Genomic DNA, 19,269 nt, shown 5'->3' with positions numbered 1-19,269 from the left:
AGGTTATGAATGCTACAAGAGCCTAAGTTCACTGAAAACAAAACACAATAAAGACTTTACTATGCATAAAATTTGACCTCTGACTTAGAAAATAACCTGTTGGAATATAGGAAGCATCACTATTTAGTTTATTCTATGTACAGAGAGAGACAGACATTTAATGTATTTTAGTTAACAAACATATTTACCTAAGCATCTGCTCTGTCACCTGCTGAAGAGAAAATACCATGCTCACCAGCTGAAGACAACCAGGTATGGCTGTGTATGTTACCGATACCTTCTAATAGATTTACCTTTAAAAAGCTTTCTTAAGAACCCATGTACCTCAAAGTGTGTTGAAAACACCCAGGTGCTTCCCGAATACATGTACAATGATTATCTGTCTTCATGAGGTGAAAGATAAATTACTTCCACACTACAGGATTAGCCTCATGGGACCTACCAAGGTACTAAATTAAGCCACTTGCGTTGTAACGGAGTAAAAATAGCCCAGAAACACAAGCTACCAGTCTCACCTTCACCAGCATAATCAGGTTTCAGTATCGAACTCAGCACATTTTAAGTGTATATGCATACATAATCCACAGTATATTCTAAATTTAGCAGATGTAACCTATGTTTTGCTGACCTTTATATTACCAACATAAGCAAAATTGGCCTAAAATGATTCATTAAGGTGGCAGCTTCCCACTGCTAATAATCCAAATGTCTTAAACGCAGGAACAAAAGAACATCAAACTGAAAGCCTCAAAACTTATTCCAGTCATACTATCCTTCAGAATATGCTATTTAGGGGTAATTCCACAATGAAAATCAGCCACTTTACCATGTGGACGCCATGCTTTCAGAAAGCATTTAAGCCATAAATTTCTTATTCAGCTGTCTCTTGAAGCTAAGAAATTATTCTGTAATATTATTCTTAAATAATTATGTTCCTACTTACAGAATGGAAAAACAAATGATGTTTCTCTTAGAAAGATGATGTAAAGAATTTTCAGTTTTTTGCAGCCGAACAAGACACACAACACTTGCACAATACGCAACACTGTAATTTCAACTTTACATCCTTAAGAGATCATTAACAAGTAATGCAATAACTCAACAAAATTACCAGCTTTTTATCTGTGTTAATGCCTATGTACCTAGTATTTTCAGTATCTCTAGGAATTCATAAACCTAACAGCATGACGGTTAACTCTTAATCCTTGAGACAGCTTTTTAATATATCTTTCTCTAAAGAACCTTCACTCATTTAGGTAACAGATCTATCCTTCCTTTGTGTATAGATGGCAGAACTTTGTGCAATGGCAGATATTCTGTTCAAAGCATCTCCTACTAACATTACAGCTGGAATAACTATCAATCATATGAAAGCTGCAATCTCGAAAGCGTACCTTGTCTGTAACCAAGGAAGAAATAACAGTTTTGCACATGAAACCGAGAGGCATGGAGAAGGGAGCACTTTTTGTAATTACATCATCACTGCAGGTCAGCACAATATGAACCAGCACAGACACCCGTTTCCTCAGACCACATTTTCTCCATTTGCAGTTTTACAGAAAAAAAACCACAATGCATGTCATGGAAATTTGAGAGAAAGTACATTTAGGAAGTCATGTGGTATGTGCTAGCTATGATTCTGCTGAAAGATGGAGGGAACATCTCTTTAATACAGACTTAAAAGAATTACTTTACAAGTAAGAGCATAAATTTTGCTTGTAACTCCATTTGTGTGCTCAGTAGGGTATTATTTATTTAAACAGGTACACTGTTATTCCTGCAACACTGCTGGAAGCTTTCACGATATTAAAATATAGGTGGATAGTGTACTTAATTGTGAGCACAAACTTTCCTGCTACGTGGTTGATCTGTTTTCCATCCTTTCCTCCAAACTTTTTCTTCCCTCTGACCTTCACCTGGGTCACAAAATCACAGCCAACTCCATGGCTTTACTGCAGGTGAACCTACCTTTCAATGCTCAGCTTTCCAGCAGGGACTAGATTTGGAGCTTCCTTTACCAATATTAAGAAAGCTTCCAAAAAACACAGCTAGCAATAATAGATCAGAAAGAAAGAGACATTGTTTTAAAACCATCCTGCATAGAATTATAGAACACTGACCTAGAAGTGACAAGAGATTGACCTCCAACTCATTATCAGTGTATTTTATGTACATATAGAGACAAATCCTTACACATGAAAGATAAGACACCCTTTAGGAAAATTTCCACAACAGATAATCTTAACAGCTCATTTAACAAAAAATTACTGTAAAATCCATGGAATGGGCTATTTAATCATGCTCTGAGTAACTAGCTTCAGATTTAATAGCTCTTTCTACTATCTTACTTGGATTCCCTTGTAAAAAATTACTTAAAATACTTGAAGAAGAGTCTCTTCTGAGGGTTATTTCTTTCTCATTTGACATTAGTGAAAGCATTCTTTTCAACCTAATCTTTTTACCTATTCATACAGCATGTGCTTTATTCCAGGAATACAGATTTTTGTTTAAACACAAATAAAACCCGCACCTTTGTTCAGTTCAACTCATTCTTTTTTTTCAGTTCTACTTCTGAATTTCTTTTTCATTGAATTAATGGAAAAATACTCCCCATAAAAGCATTATAGATCAAGACTACTTCATGAATGCATTCATATTTCATGCTAATTAGTCTTTGTATACAATGCCTTTCCCTGGTGCGCCTAGTACATGTGTCTCTGTCCTGAAGTCCTCGTTAAATGTGCTATGGCTTATTTGAGCACTGCATCACCGAGACCCAAATAGACAGTTCAGAATACAAAACTGCCTTTCTTCTGCTGCTGTATTTTATAAATCTGCTGCAAACAAAAGTTAAAAAAAAAACAACAAGGTACAGAATGTACTAACTACAAAAAGAGTTATCATACAAGAGGCTGGAATTCCAAACTTGTTGAATAGATGTATGTGGGTAACCCATTTGTCTGTGCATGACAAGCAGTGTTCCTTATTGTTTTCTAATGGGAACCTCTGAGACATCAAATATGTACGTAAAAAACACTGCATGCCTTTGAGAGTCTACCTCCCCCTGATATTTCTCCAGAGTAAAACTGACTCTGCCATCTTTCCTCTAAAAGTGTTTCAATGCTGAGAACTAGGGTCTAACAAATTGTCCTGGGTTCAGCAGTAGCAGTCATGTTTCTCCTCCTTGGTAGCTGGTGCAGTGCAGTGTTTTGACTTTCGGCTCGGGAACAGAGCTGATAACAAGGATGTTTTGGTTTGGCCAAGGACTTTGTGAGCCTCATGCTCTGCCAGGGAGGAGGGGAAGCCAGGAGGAAGCAGAGACAGGACACCTGACCCAAACTGACCAAAGAGTTTTTCCATACCACAGCACGTCATGCCCAGGATGTAACTGGGAGTGAGCCGGAAGGGCTGGGAGACTGCAGGGTTGGAGGAGGTATCGGTCGGAGCTTGGTCAGGCTTGGGGGGCAAGTTATTGGTCAGCGGGTGGTGAGGTGTTGTATTCTGTTCCCTTGTTATTTCCTTTATCATTATTATCATTGGTGGTAGCAGTAGTGATTTGTGTTATACCTTAGTTACTAAACTGTTCTTATCTCAACCCGTGGGAGTTGCATTCTTTTGCTTCTCCTCTCCGTCCCTCCGAGAGCAGGGGGAGGGCAAGAAAGGGGGGGAAGTGAGCGAACGAATTACCTGACTGGGTTTAAACCACGACACAAATACACACGTGTGAATTCTGCAAGCTACCACCTAAAATGTAAGGCATTATAATTAAGACAGCTCAGTCACAACACTGTTGAAAACATCTACAAGAGACCTTTTAAGACAATACTTAGCTGCTCTCACTCCAATGTCTTGTTCCAAGCCTTTAACACAAAACATTTATCTACGAGCTCACCACCAACCAAACTTTCTGAAAATCTTAGAATTTCCAAAATCAGCATTTTATGAATGAAATTAAGAGGTTCATTCATTTATTACATTTTTGGAATTATCAGTAGTTCCCAAAGTTTACTGAAGGAATATCAACACACACCTAACATTACCTGAGCAACAAAACCATCGTACTTAAGTGGGAAAAGCTATGATTGCAAAACTGTCCTACTTCAGAGGAAACGGAAACAACCTTCCGTAAACTCTACTACCCAAGTTTTTTGACAAAATTAGTAGTTAAAACATGTAGTAAAGCTGAGTATCAGGGGCTTCTTTATTCATACTCTTCAGAAACACCTCCAGTTCCACAGATTTCTTAACCCAACAACGGCCTTGGCAAAAGCATATACACACGTGGCTTCCTCTACAATCTCAGTTGCATGCCTAGCACTAAAAAAAGGCAGATACTCCATGTCTCTCTACAGAAGCAACAGAGTCACAAAGTACCTAGCAGGGTTTCCTATTTTGAACCCTCACTCCTCAAGTCTCCAGTGGGAAGGCTAACTTACCCTACTGAAACTTCAAAAGGGTTAACCAGTGCTAATTACACTAGAACTGAAGGAATCACCTCCACAACAGGGCATTTGACCTGAATTCAGAATACATACAATGCTGACTCTGAAAATGAACTTGATTTCTATAGGATTGTGTGGAATACATTATGATATACTTCAAAGCAATCAATGAATAAAGCTAGCAACTTTCAAATATCCCAGACCTCAAACTATTTCCCATCTGTCGCAATCTGAATATAATTTAATTCGTATAGACTACTTGCATTTGGTTTTCTGAAGCTGCAATCATTAATTCTTTAAGTAATTCTAACCAAGATTGTATCCAAACTATTTAATCCAAACCCCTCTGATACAACAATGCTCTAAAGAATGCTAACTTTAACTACTGCACACATAAAGAAAGCAAGCTCCAGCATAACAGATATGAGACCTAGCAAAACTGCATCTGTCTGACCTGTCCCTCATTAATTTTTTCCCCTTATGAATGTACCACAAACCTTTTAAAAGCACAGTCTTAAAACTCTATTCTCATTTTAGTCTTTTTGTACTATGATGAATGAAATGGGTACCAATGCTCTTGAACTAAGACACCCATTTCCTTCAGCAGGAATAGGTGCTATAGAACAGCTATCATTTGGCCAGTGGCTTCCTCACATTAGAAGACTTACATGGGAACCTACATACAAATAATTCTTGGGAGGCCTCATCTGTGGCTCTCCTGAACAATAGCCCAGCTGTAGGAAAACCCCATGCATCATTCCTAACATCCTTCTCTGTGTCACTATTGCAAGCTTACAAATGAAGTATTAACTATTAAGGAGTCTACTTCTGCTGTTGTTGCATTAGTATCTGATGCAAAACTGACTACATAGAACACATACACCTTTTAGCCTCCTTTTTTCCTCTTGATACTTTAATATCATGGTTTAAGAACCCAGGACATTTAAGCAATCCTGTACAAAATGTCCTGACACTTCTGGTTAAAAAAACTTTAATTGCACTGGTAATTATATAAAAATATATTTTTCCTTACCAAGAAATATATTCTTATGTATTTATTATGATAATTGTTTAAGTAACTCTTAGATAATTTAAGAATTAAAAAGAGCATATAAATAATATAAAAATACAAATATAGACACACACACATAAATCTAAGCTATGTGGCAATAATCTAAGGCATCAGTTTATTTAAACAATGCAAAACTTTTTCCACCCGAGTTTGACAGTCCACCTATGACATAAATCCAGTTGAGAAGGATGAAAGATGGCACACTAACGACTTCTCCTTTATGGCATTTGACTTGATTCTGCTGTTGAATAAGAACAACAGTTTCAAATATATTGAAAGGTGAAAACAAAGCAGCCTGCTTTACTTTATGTGAAACTGAGCTATACAGACTGATGACCTAAGCATGCAATCCAACTAAATGAAATTCCTGTAAAACACAAAACATTTGTGGACCCTACACTGTGAAGCAGCATCTGCGTTTGGCTTGGACTCATATACTTCTGAAAAGGAGAGAATGAAGAGCAAAAGGAAACAAAACATCCATGTCCTGGATTAATCAGAAGACCAAGGGAGCCACCTGCAGTCTGCAATCCAGAAACAAGTGCATTATGAGTTTGGGTTTTTTCCCCATTTCTTTTTATTTCCATGAAATAATGCATATAGCTGAACTAGTCCAATATGCCTGTGCTTAATTCCAGAGACTCCTGTATTACACTGAAGCTTGCTCTCTCATACCTGCAAGTACTGCTGTGTTACAGGAACTTGGCCAAACAGAACCCATTTAAAGCTTGTAAAAGTTCAAGTTCTCTGATGCATTTGATCTGGGCTTCTCTGCATATCAAGTTCAGATCCATTTTTTTAAGTACTAATCCCTTTTCCTTTTCTTTATAAACACCAAATGTAAATGAATGCAAATAGTTTTCCTTCAAGTTTAATGATGCGCTGACCTCATTCTTCAGCTGCTGGTTATCTCTTAACTAAGAAATAACTGAAAAGATGAGACAAAACCTTCTTTTCGCCACTAAACATGTTCCACTGCGTCAAGCATAAAGGGCAGGCTGATGAAGAATGATGCATATTTCATATCTGTCAGTCAAGACTAACAGTGAATGTAAGCTGTGCAATATTCACAGAGAAACACTGCAGAGGTAGAATCAGACATGAAACATTACGTCACTTCAGTGGAAGAATAAGAACTTCATAACTGCATTTAATGCATGGAAACTTAATTATTTCCATGAGAACTCTGCTTCAGCAGACTACCTGGTCACAGAACGGGTTAAAAACAGTAAGATTCAGATCAGAAAGACATACCCGTTAACTAGAGGGGCAAGGAGAAGAAATAGAAGTCATGGCAACTAGCCTACCTTTCCTCAATATCTGCCAGTGGTATGAATAGAAAGAGTTTAAGTCACTGTAGAAATGTGGGTTTTTTTTAAGAACCCTGTAAAATAACATACTGTCCTTTAAGAACAGGTGGTTTCAGAGAGGAAAAAAATTACACACTATTTTCTTCAGAAGATCAAAAATCAGCCTGCTTTATATCAAACTTAGAACAGAAAAGACATGAAGGGCTTTAAAATGCCATTCCTGACTGGGTGATTTGGTAGTAACGTACATTTCCTTCTCGCATGAAGGTACCCTGTACAATTGAAGTTTAAAAGTATGATAAAGATTAAAAGACAGAAACTATTGTGAACATTCAATGGCTCAAGGAATAGCAGCAAAAGGGCCTCACAGAAGACTGTCTATGGGTATTCCACATGCAAACATAATGTGAACATCTCCTGCATGATGTTAACAAATAAGACTGCATCATTTACATGCACACAAATATTACAGACTTATCTGTAGCAGCAAAAAATGTTTTCAAACCAGAACAGTTGTTTTAATTCAAGCCTAATAAAAACAAAGGACATGGCATTTGCCTAGTTTATATTATCTAATTTGTTCAACACACAAAGAAATTAAATACATTTGTGTCTGTCATTGCTGTACTGTATAATTTTGGGAGGAAAAAGAATGATATCAAATACTGAGGTAGTTAACTTGTTGAAAATTTCTGGCATGTGTTCTCAGCAGTGGAAAATATGAATGTAACGTATAACAAGGTGCTCATGTGGGTGCCGCAAGCAAGGGAAATTGAAAGCTGAAGTGGGTGGGAATTGCAGCCCACCTACATGATGGCCTTTTAATTCAGAACTCCAAGAAAGTTGACATTTAGCCCTCAAATGCCATGTTATCCACAGAAAGTAGGTGGCAATCAAAAGACTACCACAGCTCAAGTTTTAATAATTCACTTTATTAGAATGTAGTCAACCCAAGTACTTTGAGGCACAGAAGAATAACGTACAGAAACTTAACCAGAACTGAAAGTCTTGATAAGCTCCTCCAATCAACAAAAGCAAACAGAAGACACTAATTACTGATCTACTAGAATGTAAGATCATACAACTTGCGGTAAAGAATGAGATGCTGATGACTTGTTGCAACACCATTTGAGCTTCACTCTTCAGGGGGCCAGAGGGTGGGTGAGCATAACAGCAGAAAAAAGAAGGGGTGGGTGGTAAGTTTACATTTGAGTGTTAGTATCAATGTAAGTGGAATAATGGTGTTGGTTGTATTTTGATTGGACTTAACACTTTAATAAAGTACAATCAAGTGTTAAAGTATCCATATACTGTTTTTATACTTTCTGTTAATGAAAACATTGAGCACAATACCTGCATACATCTATCATACCCTTTATGTACAATAACAGGTGGTATTCCACCCTCACCTAGTTTAAGAGCCAGTCTCCTCACTATTTCCAACAATTTTTAAACTAACATTTCCCTTACAATGTTTTCAACAGGCTCATTTGGATAAGTCCTGTCACGTGCTCACGGTTCTACACAAGTGGAGTTTCCTGAACTAATCACAGTCTAACCTTTGCAGCCTAAAACAGAAATTTACCTTTAAATAAGCATTATTAATAATGTTGACAAAACAGGATGTTGATATCATCGCTGTAGGTGGTGTTACTTAAATATAACCTTTTTCTCCGCCTTATCATGCCTTACGTTGCATCTTCCTCAGAAGTCACCTTGTTTCCCTGGACTGTTCTTCAGCTTTTCTGGTATGCTTGTTATGCTCTTAAATATTTCCCACAACCTTTTCATTCTACTTTCAGATGTACATTGCAACCCTCTTCCTCCTTAACCAGAAAAAGAAGTTTAAATAGCAAATCCTGGTATTGACTCAGAATATGAACAAGCTAAATTATATTTTAGTTACTTCTGTCAGTGTCTCACTAATTTTTCATGATTGTTAGTATTTTAAAACTACATATGTGTCCCCAAAAGTTGTGCAGAGAGAGGTATCAAACGTAGGACTGCACAGCACCTAAGTTTTCATATTCTAATTACTCAAACAAGACCACATGAAACTAAGCTATGTAATCTATTTTATATATTATTACATTATATTATATAATACATACCTATATTACTACATTGTACATCTAAAATTGTTTTGTTCATGTTTTCTTCAATTATAATTTACACGTAAGTTGGTATTTTCTGTCGTACTTTCGCCAATATCCACAATGTGAAAAATACAATCTGGCTATTAAAAACTTACGTCAATTTTGAAAAGATCAAAATGATCATTGAATTGTATTTTAGAAGTCTAATCATAAAGAAGTAACAGAACTCTGATCATTTCCCCTTGAGATAAGTTGGATGGATAATGAATTCTGCACTGGAACAATCCCAGTAGTTACAGACTATTATGTACTAATTACTACCTTTACAGATCTACTGTACACATAATTAATTTCTTCAGAGCACCACTATCATTCTTGACTGGCAAAATACACAACCTAAATTACAAGAGCCAGAAATTAACATGATCCTTTAGGGAGAAGGCATTAACTAGCTTTGTAGTGTTTTGCAATTAGACTATCAATCAAACAGTGAAAAGTGATTTTGATAGCAGCAGGCCTGATGTATTGAGTATTGTCACATTATTACAAAGTTATCTGAGGCCATATATGATGTATCACAACTTATCCACAGAGCCATAACGTTTTAATCCTTTACTTTCACCTGCTAGAAGACACTTCATCACACGATTATATATGTATTTAGTACTCGTACTTAAATATCAATACATAGGGGGCGGGTTGAGACCATGTTCCAAAGCACCGCTTACATCTCACTGCTGCTGCTGGTGCTTCTCTCCTTGACACTAGCAGCCGAATGTCAAACTTGATGTCAGTTAAGGGACAAAAGCAAAAGTGATCCAAGTAACATTCTAGCTGCACAATGCAGCATGAGCTGCTTAAATGACTTTAAGCATTTGCTATTACCAATTCATTCCTCTTGCTATTTAAATAGCAAAACACAAATCAATCCACGATAGGATTATTTTGCAAACCAAGTACTACCGAGCCTGGAATTTTCAAGTCGTGACTCAAAAAAAACTGTAAAAGGATGATGCATGTTTTCACCAGCAAAATCACTGCTTTCAGTTTTCAAGCAACACATGAGTCACAAAATAAATTTATGGATTATATTAGATTCTCTCTCTGAATTAACCGGGTCATAAGAAAACAAGTAACTGATTGGAAACTAATACCATCTTTACTCTTTTCCTCTGTCCAGCTACATGAGGAAATATGATTCTATGTTTTTTATTGCCACCCATAATGCAGCAAGTGTCCCACTTGTTAATACTGCCCAACTCATTAGCAACCATCACAGTAGCCCATTCATTTTCAAATGTGCCTGATCTGGAATATCATTTACTTGCCAAAATGGTCTGTGAGACTATAATCATTGTTTCCACCTGTGCATCTGGAAGCACAATTCCAAGCTCAAAACACTCATCTGATCTCTTACATGAAAATTTGAAGCCCTGGAGTCCATTTGCCAGAGGCCTCTAAGAGGGATTTGGACTATATGCACTTCTCTTGAAGAAAAATGGAGAAATTCCTTCCAGACTGCAGTGAGACCATGATAATTAGATCTCAGTCAACTAAGTTCAAAGCTCAGGATCTCTAAAACTCATAAAGTCTGAACGGGAATACTTTTTAATGTTCCAATTGCTCCCTGCTCAATAGATGTTTTCATAACTGTGCTCAGTAACTGATTTCACAGATCAAATAATGCAATTTCACTGTTAGTACTGATCTGTATGTAACTAAATATATATATTCACAGGGCATCAGTATTAAATATCTAATGTTACAGTAACAAGTAAAGATTTAAACTCATGCATACTCTTTAAGAGAAAATTCTGATTAAAGTATATTTGACTTTAACTTACGCTATCAGTTGGCAACCACTTGTTTTTGTTCATGGTGCTCTTGTGATTAAACATTCTTATGATTTACAAGCAGATAGCTCACGCAGTCATTTGCTGAGTGATAAAAATTGTGCCTCAGAAATGTCTTATTATGACTTATACACACACAGTTTTGGTCTCTAAAAGCACCACTTCCCTGCAACTTTGACTGCCTTCCCTGAAAACAGGCAGTACCCTGGCAGCAAAGGCAGCAGGTAGGTTAGTGACAACCAATATAAAGTTATTCTTAAATAAAAACTATGTTAAACGAAGAAATCCCCAAAGTTTCATTCTCATCGTGCCAGCACCATGAATAGAATTCAGAGGTTTAATCAAAGTTGAGTGCTGCAACCTCTATGAAATCACAAGTTTTTTATTAAGTGTGTATCCTGTCATTTGTTTTACTTCAGCTGTTATTCCCATTGGCATTCCAAAATGCCGTGAAACACAAGATAGCAAACACTAAGTCATCACAACTGCTTTTGGCAATTGTCAGTTTTCTTCCACTCATCCATTTATTTGCTTTACATGCTGACTGTGCTCTTGAGGGAGCATAAAATGCATTTCTATTTGTCTTGCACTCATTTTCCTGTAATACATTAGGAGACCACACCAAGCAATAGAACTAAAGCAGAAGAGAAATTTGATCCTAGATTATCCTTGAAATAAGTATTTGGGGGATTTATGAGCTGCCTGTGGCTGCTAAGGTGAATGGTGAGGAAGAATAGTGAATATCATGTAGCATATCCCTTTGCAGACAGCAGCTGCAGAAAACAATTGCTTGTAGAATGCAATTATTCTGAAATGCTCAGAGACTCCTCTTGACTTCTAGCAGGTTTTCAAGTTTTAATAAAACTTTAAGACAGACCACACTGACGTTTACTCATCAGCCAAATAAGATTTTAATGTCCTGGGTAATATGTAGCAGCACTTTTAACGTGCCACAATGAAGGATGGGCAGACCTTATTTTCTACACTGACTGAGAACAACACGAGGAACAACAGGAAAACATCTGCCAGGCCATCACCACAGTGAGCTGTTGGGAGATTTTCTGTTGTTCCTAGCTTAGAACTGTTCAACTATGTCAACAAGCATTTCTTCTCACATCAAACCTACAGCTATGTCAACATTGAGAGAGTTTTTTCAGCATTTTCAGTGAAGAATCATTTCAGGAATTCAGAAACATTTCTTCAGATTTCTGATGAAAGAATTAAGCTCAAGGCAGAAGCTTGCTGTTTTCATTAAGAAGGGTCTCACTGTACGGCAAGTGCTAGCTGCTGCTGGGGGTTCTTTCCCATCTTGCTGTCACACTAAAACAAGTGATGAACTCCACATCATTTTAACCTCACTACAAGGCTATGAACCAAGAATCTATCAAACTTTGGTATGGAAAAAAGTGTTAAATTACAGCAGATGATGCTTCTGTATTACTGCATTTAATATCTGAACATTTAGAGCAGAAAGTGGGAAGCATTTGTAAAAGCAGAATACTAATGGCTCAAATTCAGTGACTACTGAAAAGAGCATGAGCTCTGAGTGAAAGAACTGTATATTTACCTTATGAAAAACACAGCTATGACTAACTCTTTGAAGGGGTTTCAGAGAGCACAGAAAAAGACATATTCAAAAATAACTCAAGCAATCTACTCAAGAAATGGTAAAAGAAAGTTAAGGTCCTCTGAGAGACCTTCCTTGACTTAACTTTTCAAACACTGCCTTAGTATAAACTGCAGTTTTTATTCCTGAACTTCACACACAACAACCAGGATACCACAAACACCTATGTGCAATACAACTTAATGTTGAAGTAATAAAAGAGCAGGCTAGCAATATGAATAAATAGAATACTCCCTATGGTTAAAACACAACTCATCACATGAGCTGTTAATTCCACAAAGTAAGGGGAAAAAAATGCTTACAGTCAGTTCATACATTCAAAATCCTAACTGTGGGCTTGCTTATTCAGATTTGGCCTATGAACACTTGAAACTGAACACTGACTCCAACCACCTGCAAGAACTGCACATCCCTAAAGTATATCGCATTTTAACTGGTTGATAAATGGACACAGGATTCGTAGCTAGCATTATTTCACTATCTACCACTTCCTGGACTCTAATTCATTGGGTTTCCTCATTAGTTCCTTAGTTATTACTGAACCGTACTTCAGCAGTACTTGCCTCTTTTCAGTGCCTGAAACAGATTACCGGGAAATGGCCACATATGAAATACTGATCAATTCACCATTAACCATGGAAATAATGAAGAGGCTGTGTGCAGCTTCAGAAGTGCTCAAAGACCATTTGAAAGCCATGAAGAGCAAAGGATGGTATTAAAGCATCAAAATCATAAGCAATATTCAGCTGCTAGGAGCTATGCTTCCAATGCATCACATCTCGTGCTGAATAAATTGTTTGAGAAATTAAAGATTTTTTTTTAATCTAAAATCAACAGCAGAAGAGCTATTTAGGTGACATACTGAACAGTCCCAGTTACACTTGACAGAAAGCTACTCTCCTGGCATTGTTCTCTCTTAGTCAAACAGACCCATTTCACACTGTGCTCCAACAAAACTCAGCAGACCATCAGATGCTTTCCCATGGCATTATGCAAACAGTTTAAAGACTGGGCACTCACACATTCAACTCTTTGAAAACTAACTTACAGCAGTTTTACTGCATAACTGGCGTGTGTGTGTGCTTCTTAGATTACAACACAAATGTAAACACTAATTAAGGGGTATATTTAAATACTATTTTCTTCTTAAATGAAAGCTGCATATACTATTCAAAAAAAGAAAAAAATTGGAAGCAAAGAATAGGGACAGAAACACAAGAACTTTGAAGAGAACTATAGTTTGAACATGCATATTCCAGAGACATTACAATAGGCATATTACAGAGTTCTGATTCTGTGATTCAGCTGCATCTAGTAATTGCTACATTGCTTGTAGAGGATTTTCATTTTGGAGAGTGATACAAGCAAGTAAATTTTTCATGTGCAGACTCACCACATGTGGAATATCTAAAAGAATCTGACAATTTACAGTTCCTATAGCTTGGAATATTAATGCAGAAAAGCACGATTTTAGGATTAGAATTTAAATATAATTATAATTTTTTATGGAGAAAATTCACACCTGTCTGCAACATACCCTCCACTTTTCAGGCGTATTATTACAAAAGGTTCTTCCCCTCATGCTGTAGAGTGAGGGAAGAGCAATTCTTGTAATCTACTGTTATGGTTAATAAAAACATACATTTTAAATAATCTTCCTGCTATAAAACCATTATGTGAATTCTATGGTATTGCACAAAGCATAAAAGAGACTGTCACTGCAGAGTTTGAAACTGAATTAAAGCATAACACAAAGTAAAACAAGAACGTACCTTTCATTTGCGTTCCAAAAGTAAGGGCCAGTTTCGCAAACAGTTCTGGGTTTTCAAATTTCTCTTCTTCAGCTTTTACCCAAAAGCTATTTTCTGCTATCTCTTGAGGCTCAATCTGAAACACAAGTGGCATCTCCAAAGTTAGTAACTAGTATTTGCAACAGACAAGTTAAATCCAATGCTCCTAGACGTCTACGATAATTGTACTGAATTAAGTTTAGCTATGTTCCAGGCATTATAGTCTCTTCAAGATGCTCCCTGAACAACACACACTTGGATTAACCGCCCTTTATCTATGCAACAATTTTTATTGCACTTCTCCCATCCAACACGCTTTCCACACAGAATTGATAATGTATTACCATCTGGGTTTGAAAGTGGTCCAGCTTTCTCTTTATTGCTTTGTACAGAGTTCCCAAATTCTTCACCACTGATACACATTCCTCCTACTTGAGAACTGTAGAAGGAATAGTCTTTATTACACTGCCAGATTACAAAATACCTTGTTTGTAAATGAGATATCAATGTGCAACTGTCAGTGACTCAGTATTGTCTGTCAAAAGAATTCTATTTTCCAATATCAGTAACAATTTTATACTTAATATCTTTTTTTAATATACTTTCCAGATTTCAAATGTAAACCCAGATTTCATTAGAGCACCTTTATTTGATACTGGCTATATTAAAAGAAGAAATTACTCTGCCATATGGAAGCTGAACGTCAATTTTACTCATGACTCAGAGCAGATATTTTGTTTTAAAAAGATGTTCCTCTTCCACTTTTCAAAGTCCTCCCATTTCTTTTTTTTTTTACAACTTTGTTTAAAAGCCAATCAATTTTCAAGGGCTATGTAACTTCCAGATGATATACAGCAGATTCATTATTACTATACTTGCAAGCCTCACTGGGATTTCACTGCAACACATTGATCCTCCACCTTTTACTATACGATCAATCATTTGATCATGATCACACCAGAAGGCTGTGCTGCCATCCAGCAAGACCTGGACAGGATGGAGAGTTGGGCAGGGAATAACTTGATGAAATATAACAAGGGAAAGTGTAGAGTCCTGCATCTGGGCAGGAACAACCCCAGGTTCCAGTATAGGTTGGGAAACGACCTGTTAGAGAGCAGTGTAGGGGAGAGGGACCTGGGGGTCCTAGTGGAAGACAGGATGACCATGAGCCAACACTGTGCCCTTGTGGCTAAGAAGGCCAATGGCATCCTGGGGTGTATTAGAAGGGGGGTGGTTAGTAGGTCGAGAGAGGTCCTCCTTCCCCTCTACTCTGCCCTGGTGAGACCCCATCTGGAATACTGTGTCCAGTTCTGGGCCCATCAGTTCAAGAAGGACAGGGAGCTGCTGGAGAGAGTCCAGTGCAGGGCTACTAAGATGATTAAGGGAGTGGAGCATCTCCCTTATGAGGAAAGACTGAGGGAGCTGGGTCTCTATAGTTTGGAGGAGACTGAGGGGTGACCTTATTAGTGTCTATAAATATATAAAGGGGGAGTGTCACGAGGATGGAGCCAGGCTCTACTCAGTGGCAAACGATGATAGGACAAGGGGTAATGGGTACAAACTGGAACACAAGAGGTTCCACTTAAACTTGAGAAGAAACTTCTCAGTGAGGGTGACAGAACACTGGAACAGGCTGCCCAGGGAGGTTGTGGAGTCTCCTTCTCTGGAGACATTTAAAACCCACCTGGACACATTCCTGTGTAACCTTATCTAGGTGTTCCTGCTCCGGCAGGGGGATTAGACTAGATGATCTTTCGAGGTCCCTTCCAATCTCTAGCATACTGTGATACTGTGATTTCACGCATAGCTGATCAACCACCAGCTGCAGGCGAGACATTTGTAAAAACTATCTTAATCCAACTCTAATGATGAAGACAGTTACAACAAAAGGCACTAAATTAAAGAGTAAGAATTTCATTCCCAAACTGATGGCTCCTTAAAAGTGACAATCAAATAGACTTTCCCTTTTCTCAGTGTGCAGGAGATCTTTGGCACCACTCCCAGAGCACTTAAGCAAGGTGTCCATCTGCGGTTACTTCCCACTGTCACACACAGTGTGCAGATGTACACTTTATAAATTATTTCTATAAACACGGGAACATAATTGATTACAATCAAAGTGGCTGCAATTACATATGTATTATAAACTAAAAAGCTTATTTTGGCTGTATTTCAGTTACAAAACTAGTGCAGCTGACTCTAGAATCACATAGCACTTAACAAGGACAACTGAGTGTAAAATGCCTAAGTTACAAGCAGGGAAGAGTTTTATTTATTTAGGCATTTCACTAATGTATGGCAGGAAAAGATAAATGAATTGCAGGACAGGAACTATCCTAACCAGACAAAGCAGTGGCAAGTAAAAGATAGGCAGAACTTGAAGAAGTAATTATATTCCAATAGCATTCAAAGTTTCTTCCCACCACCCCCAAGAAAATTGGCAAAGTATAGTTCTGTGATGAAACCTATTCTATAAGGAAAAAGAAACAAAACCTTCGGATGGAAATAACCCCTTGAGTCTGTTTGGGTAATATAAAAATCTGGATGTCAAAGATGATAAGAGAAGGTAACTGAAATCACAGCCACAAAAGATTTTCTTAAAAGCCCAGGTGGAAATGCATTTCTAAAACATAAGAGCTCCATTTCATAAAGAGGTAACATAGCTCTTAAAAATATACAGAAAATTGTATGATAGGAGCTTTGAAGCCAGTCGTCTGCTAAAAAGAAACACGACAAGGATATTCACTGGTAAAATACCTTCAGCAGAAAATAAACATTTCATAGGAGGGGAAGTGGCTATTTCTTTATATAAAGGTTTTAAAGTTTAAAAAAATATGTAATTTAAATGATTCAAAAGAGTACATGAACTAAAATGACTTCTATATAGCTAGATTAATTTCAAAGGGAAAAAACAACCCCAAATCTCTGGATTCCAACACTGGGTAATGCCATATTCCTCCAATACGTGAGCATCTTTTCCAGTATGATAACTCAAACATTCTTGTTTCTTTTTAATAATACAACTAGGATACTTAGTCAATTTTTTCTTCCAAAAAAATAAAACACATTGGTGCGGCTGGCAGGAGGGCAAAGACATTTTGTAAATGCTTTAAGGATACGGCAGGACTATAGAATTTCTCTTAAATTCAGGATTAAAGTTAACATTTATTCTCAATAGTTTCCTGAAAATGCACTGAGAATGATATTTAAATGAACACAGAAAACCTCTCACTGGTTTCATTTTGCTGCACTCTCTACAGTTACTTGCAACATCACCCTCACTGACAACTCTCAATTACAGGGCTGAACTTTCCCACACTGTCATACTGTGCTGTAGCACTGAGAATACACACTGATGTGTGTTACCCACACCCAAAGATTTAAGGTCTTTTTCTCCCTAGATAATTTTAATTCATCCTCCCACGATAAAGGAGAGTTATCATTTAGCCTCATGTGCAGATTATTTTATAAGAATTACAGATACAGAAGAGGTTAAATTTTATTTTAATATTTATTGAAATAAATACCTTAAAACACAGTTGACTATTTTTAAGATCTTTTTTACGTAAGCATTTTGAAAGCCTGTTCTTAAACTACTGCTGCTACTGCTACATACACTTTCAATTATTTTGGCACATCTTCATATACTTTGAAATCCAGTGGCAAAATACTAAGTGTAAGTTACATAAACAGTAATTGTTCCACAAACTACAAATTGACGTGTAATGCATGTGATGAAGGTTTTATCTCAGCCTTCTATATTCCTCCTTCCAAAATTAGTGGGATTAATCAAGCATGATACTGATATTATTCAGTATTCCAAAGCCTATTCAACTCCAAACACTATTCAATGCTTCAGAACTTAAAGGAACACAAAACCCAGGCTCACTTTTTATTTAGAAAAACAAATTATTATTCCAAAACATCAGAGGACAGTCTAGTTCCCCTTCCAACAGTAAACTTCTGTCATTACTAGCTCTCAAAGGGTTCTTCAAGTGGTGCCAGTATGCATTCAGAAATGATACAAAGCAACTTACTTTGAATCACCTGAAAAAAACCATGAGAAAAACTAGAATGATTTCCAAACACAGTCCAATGCAGTTGCCTTATCACCATCCATCAGTACCTATGCTCTTAAAACCAAAATTCCACTGCATCTGACAGGGCAGATCAGCTACATACGAACTCAATGGACACAGCATCCTGTGTCCTAGCAATACTAGGAAAACAGTCTACAAAGGACTGTTATTGTATGTAATTATGTGATTCCTTTCCGAGGTTTCATATTGAAAGAATGTTGTATCTTCAGCCAGGAGCAACACTGGCATCCCACGTCATGCAGCTCCATCCAGGACAACATGGTAACACTCAAATTCATACAAAGATTTACACCTACGTTCATACTGATTTCACAACAGTTTTACCAGCTATGAAAGATCAACCCCCCCCCCAACTTGCATTGTTTCAGAGTGCCATTTGAATTACATGTTTGACAATAGTTCAATGTTAAATTGCAACCCATGGTCAGCAACAACCATCTGTAGCCTCTTAACAGCTTATTACACCAATAATTTGGTTTTACTAAGTTCATGGTACCAACACACTGTTGAGATAGAATACAGTTTCAAGGCAAGTGTCAGACACTAGCTGCTAGTACAAAGATTGATTACCTTGACAAATAAAAAGCAGATACTAAAGCCCAAGCTACAGTTCAAACCACATGGCTTGCAATATATAAAAGTCCCCCTTTGATTTGCCTTGATGATTTGGTGATCTATGTATTCATATTTGCTGTAGGAAGAAATACATCTATCACATTTTATACTGCTAAAGACTGCCAATCACTAACTGCGTTTAAGATGTAATGGTTTAGTCTTGATGATAGATGCAATTAGCTCATACCCAAAATTTATTTCCTTTATATGGAAGAACAGTGTCTATACTGATCAAAAAGGGGATTTTAAAGCAACAGGTATGCAAACACACATCTGGATATTTGCACAACTTTTCTTGTTGCAAAGTGACCTATTATACTCAGAGACAAGTAATAACTAATAACTGCTCTTACCAGTTCATTTG

At 37.1% G+C, this 19,269-nt stretch overlaps 1 protein-coding gene across 2 annotated transcripts in view; it reads right to left on the bottom strand.

Moving 5' to 3' along the window:
• Positions 1 to 19,269, bottom strand: part of DIAPH2 (diaphanous related formin 2) — a 234,663-nt gene that overhangs the window by 165,513 nt on the left and 49,881 nt on the right. For both annotated transcript variants that reach the window (XM_061446159.1, XM_061446160.1), the window contains exon 18: positions 14,173 to 14,287. In XM_061446159.1, coding sequence (XP_061302143.1) covers positions 14,173 to 14,287 — 115 coding nt within the window. The remainder of the gene's footprint in view (positions 1 to 14,172; positions 14,288 to 19,269) is intronic.

The sequence above is a fragment of the Pezoporus flaviventris genome, unplaced genomic scaffold, assembly GCF_033815535.1.
Source record: "Pezoporus flaviventris isolate CSIRO_AGI_PZ_B2104156 unplaced genomic scaffold, CSIRO_AGI_Pfla_v1 ptg000005l, whole genome shotgun sequence".
NCBI classification, from domain to species: Eukaryota; Metazoa; Chordata; class Aves; order Psittaciformes; family Psittacidae; genus Pezoporus; species Pezoporus flaviventris.
This window is presented reverse-complemented; position numbering and strand designations above follow the sequence as displayed.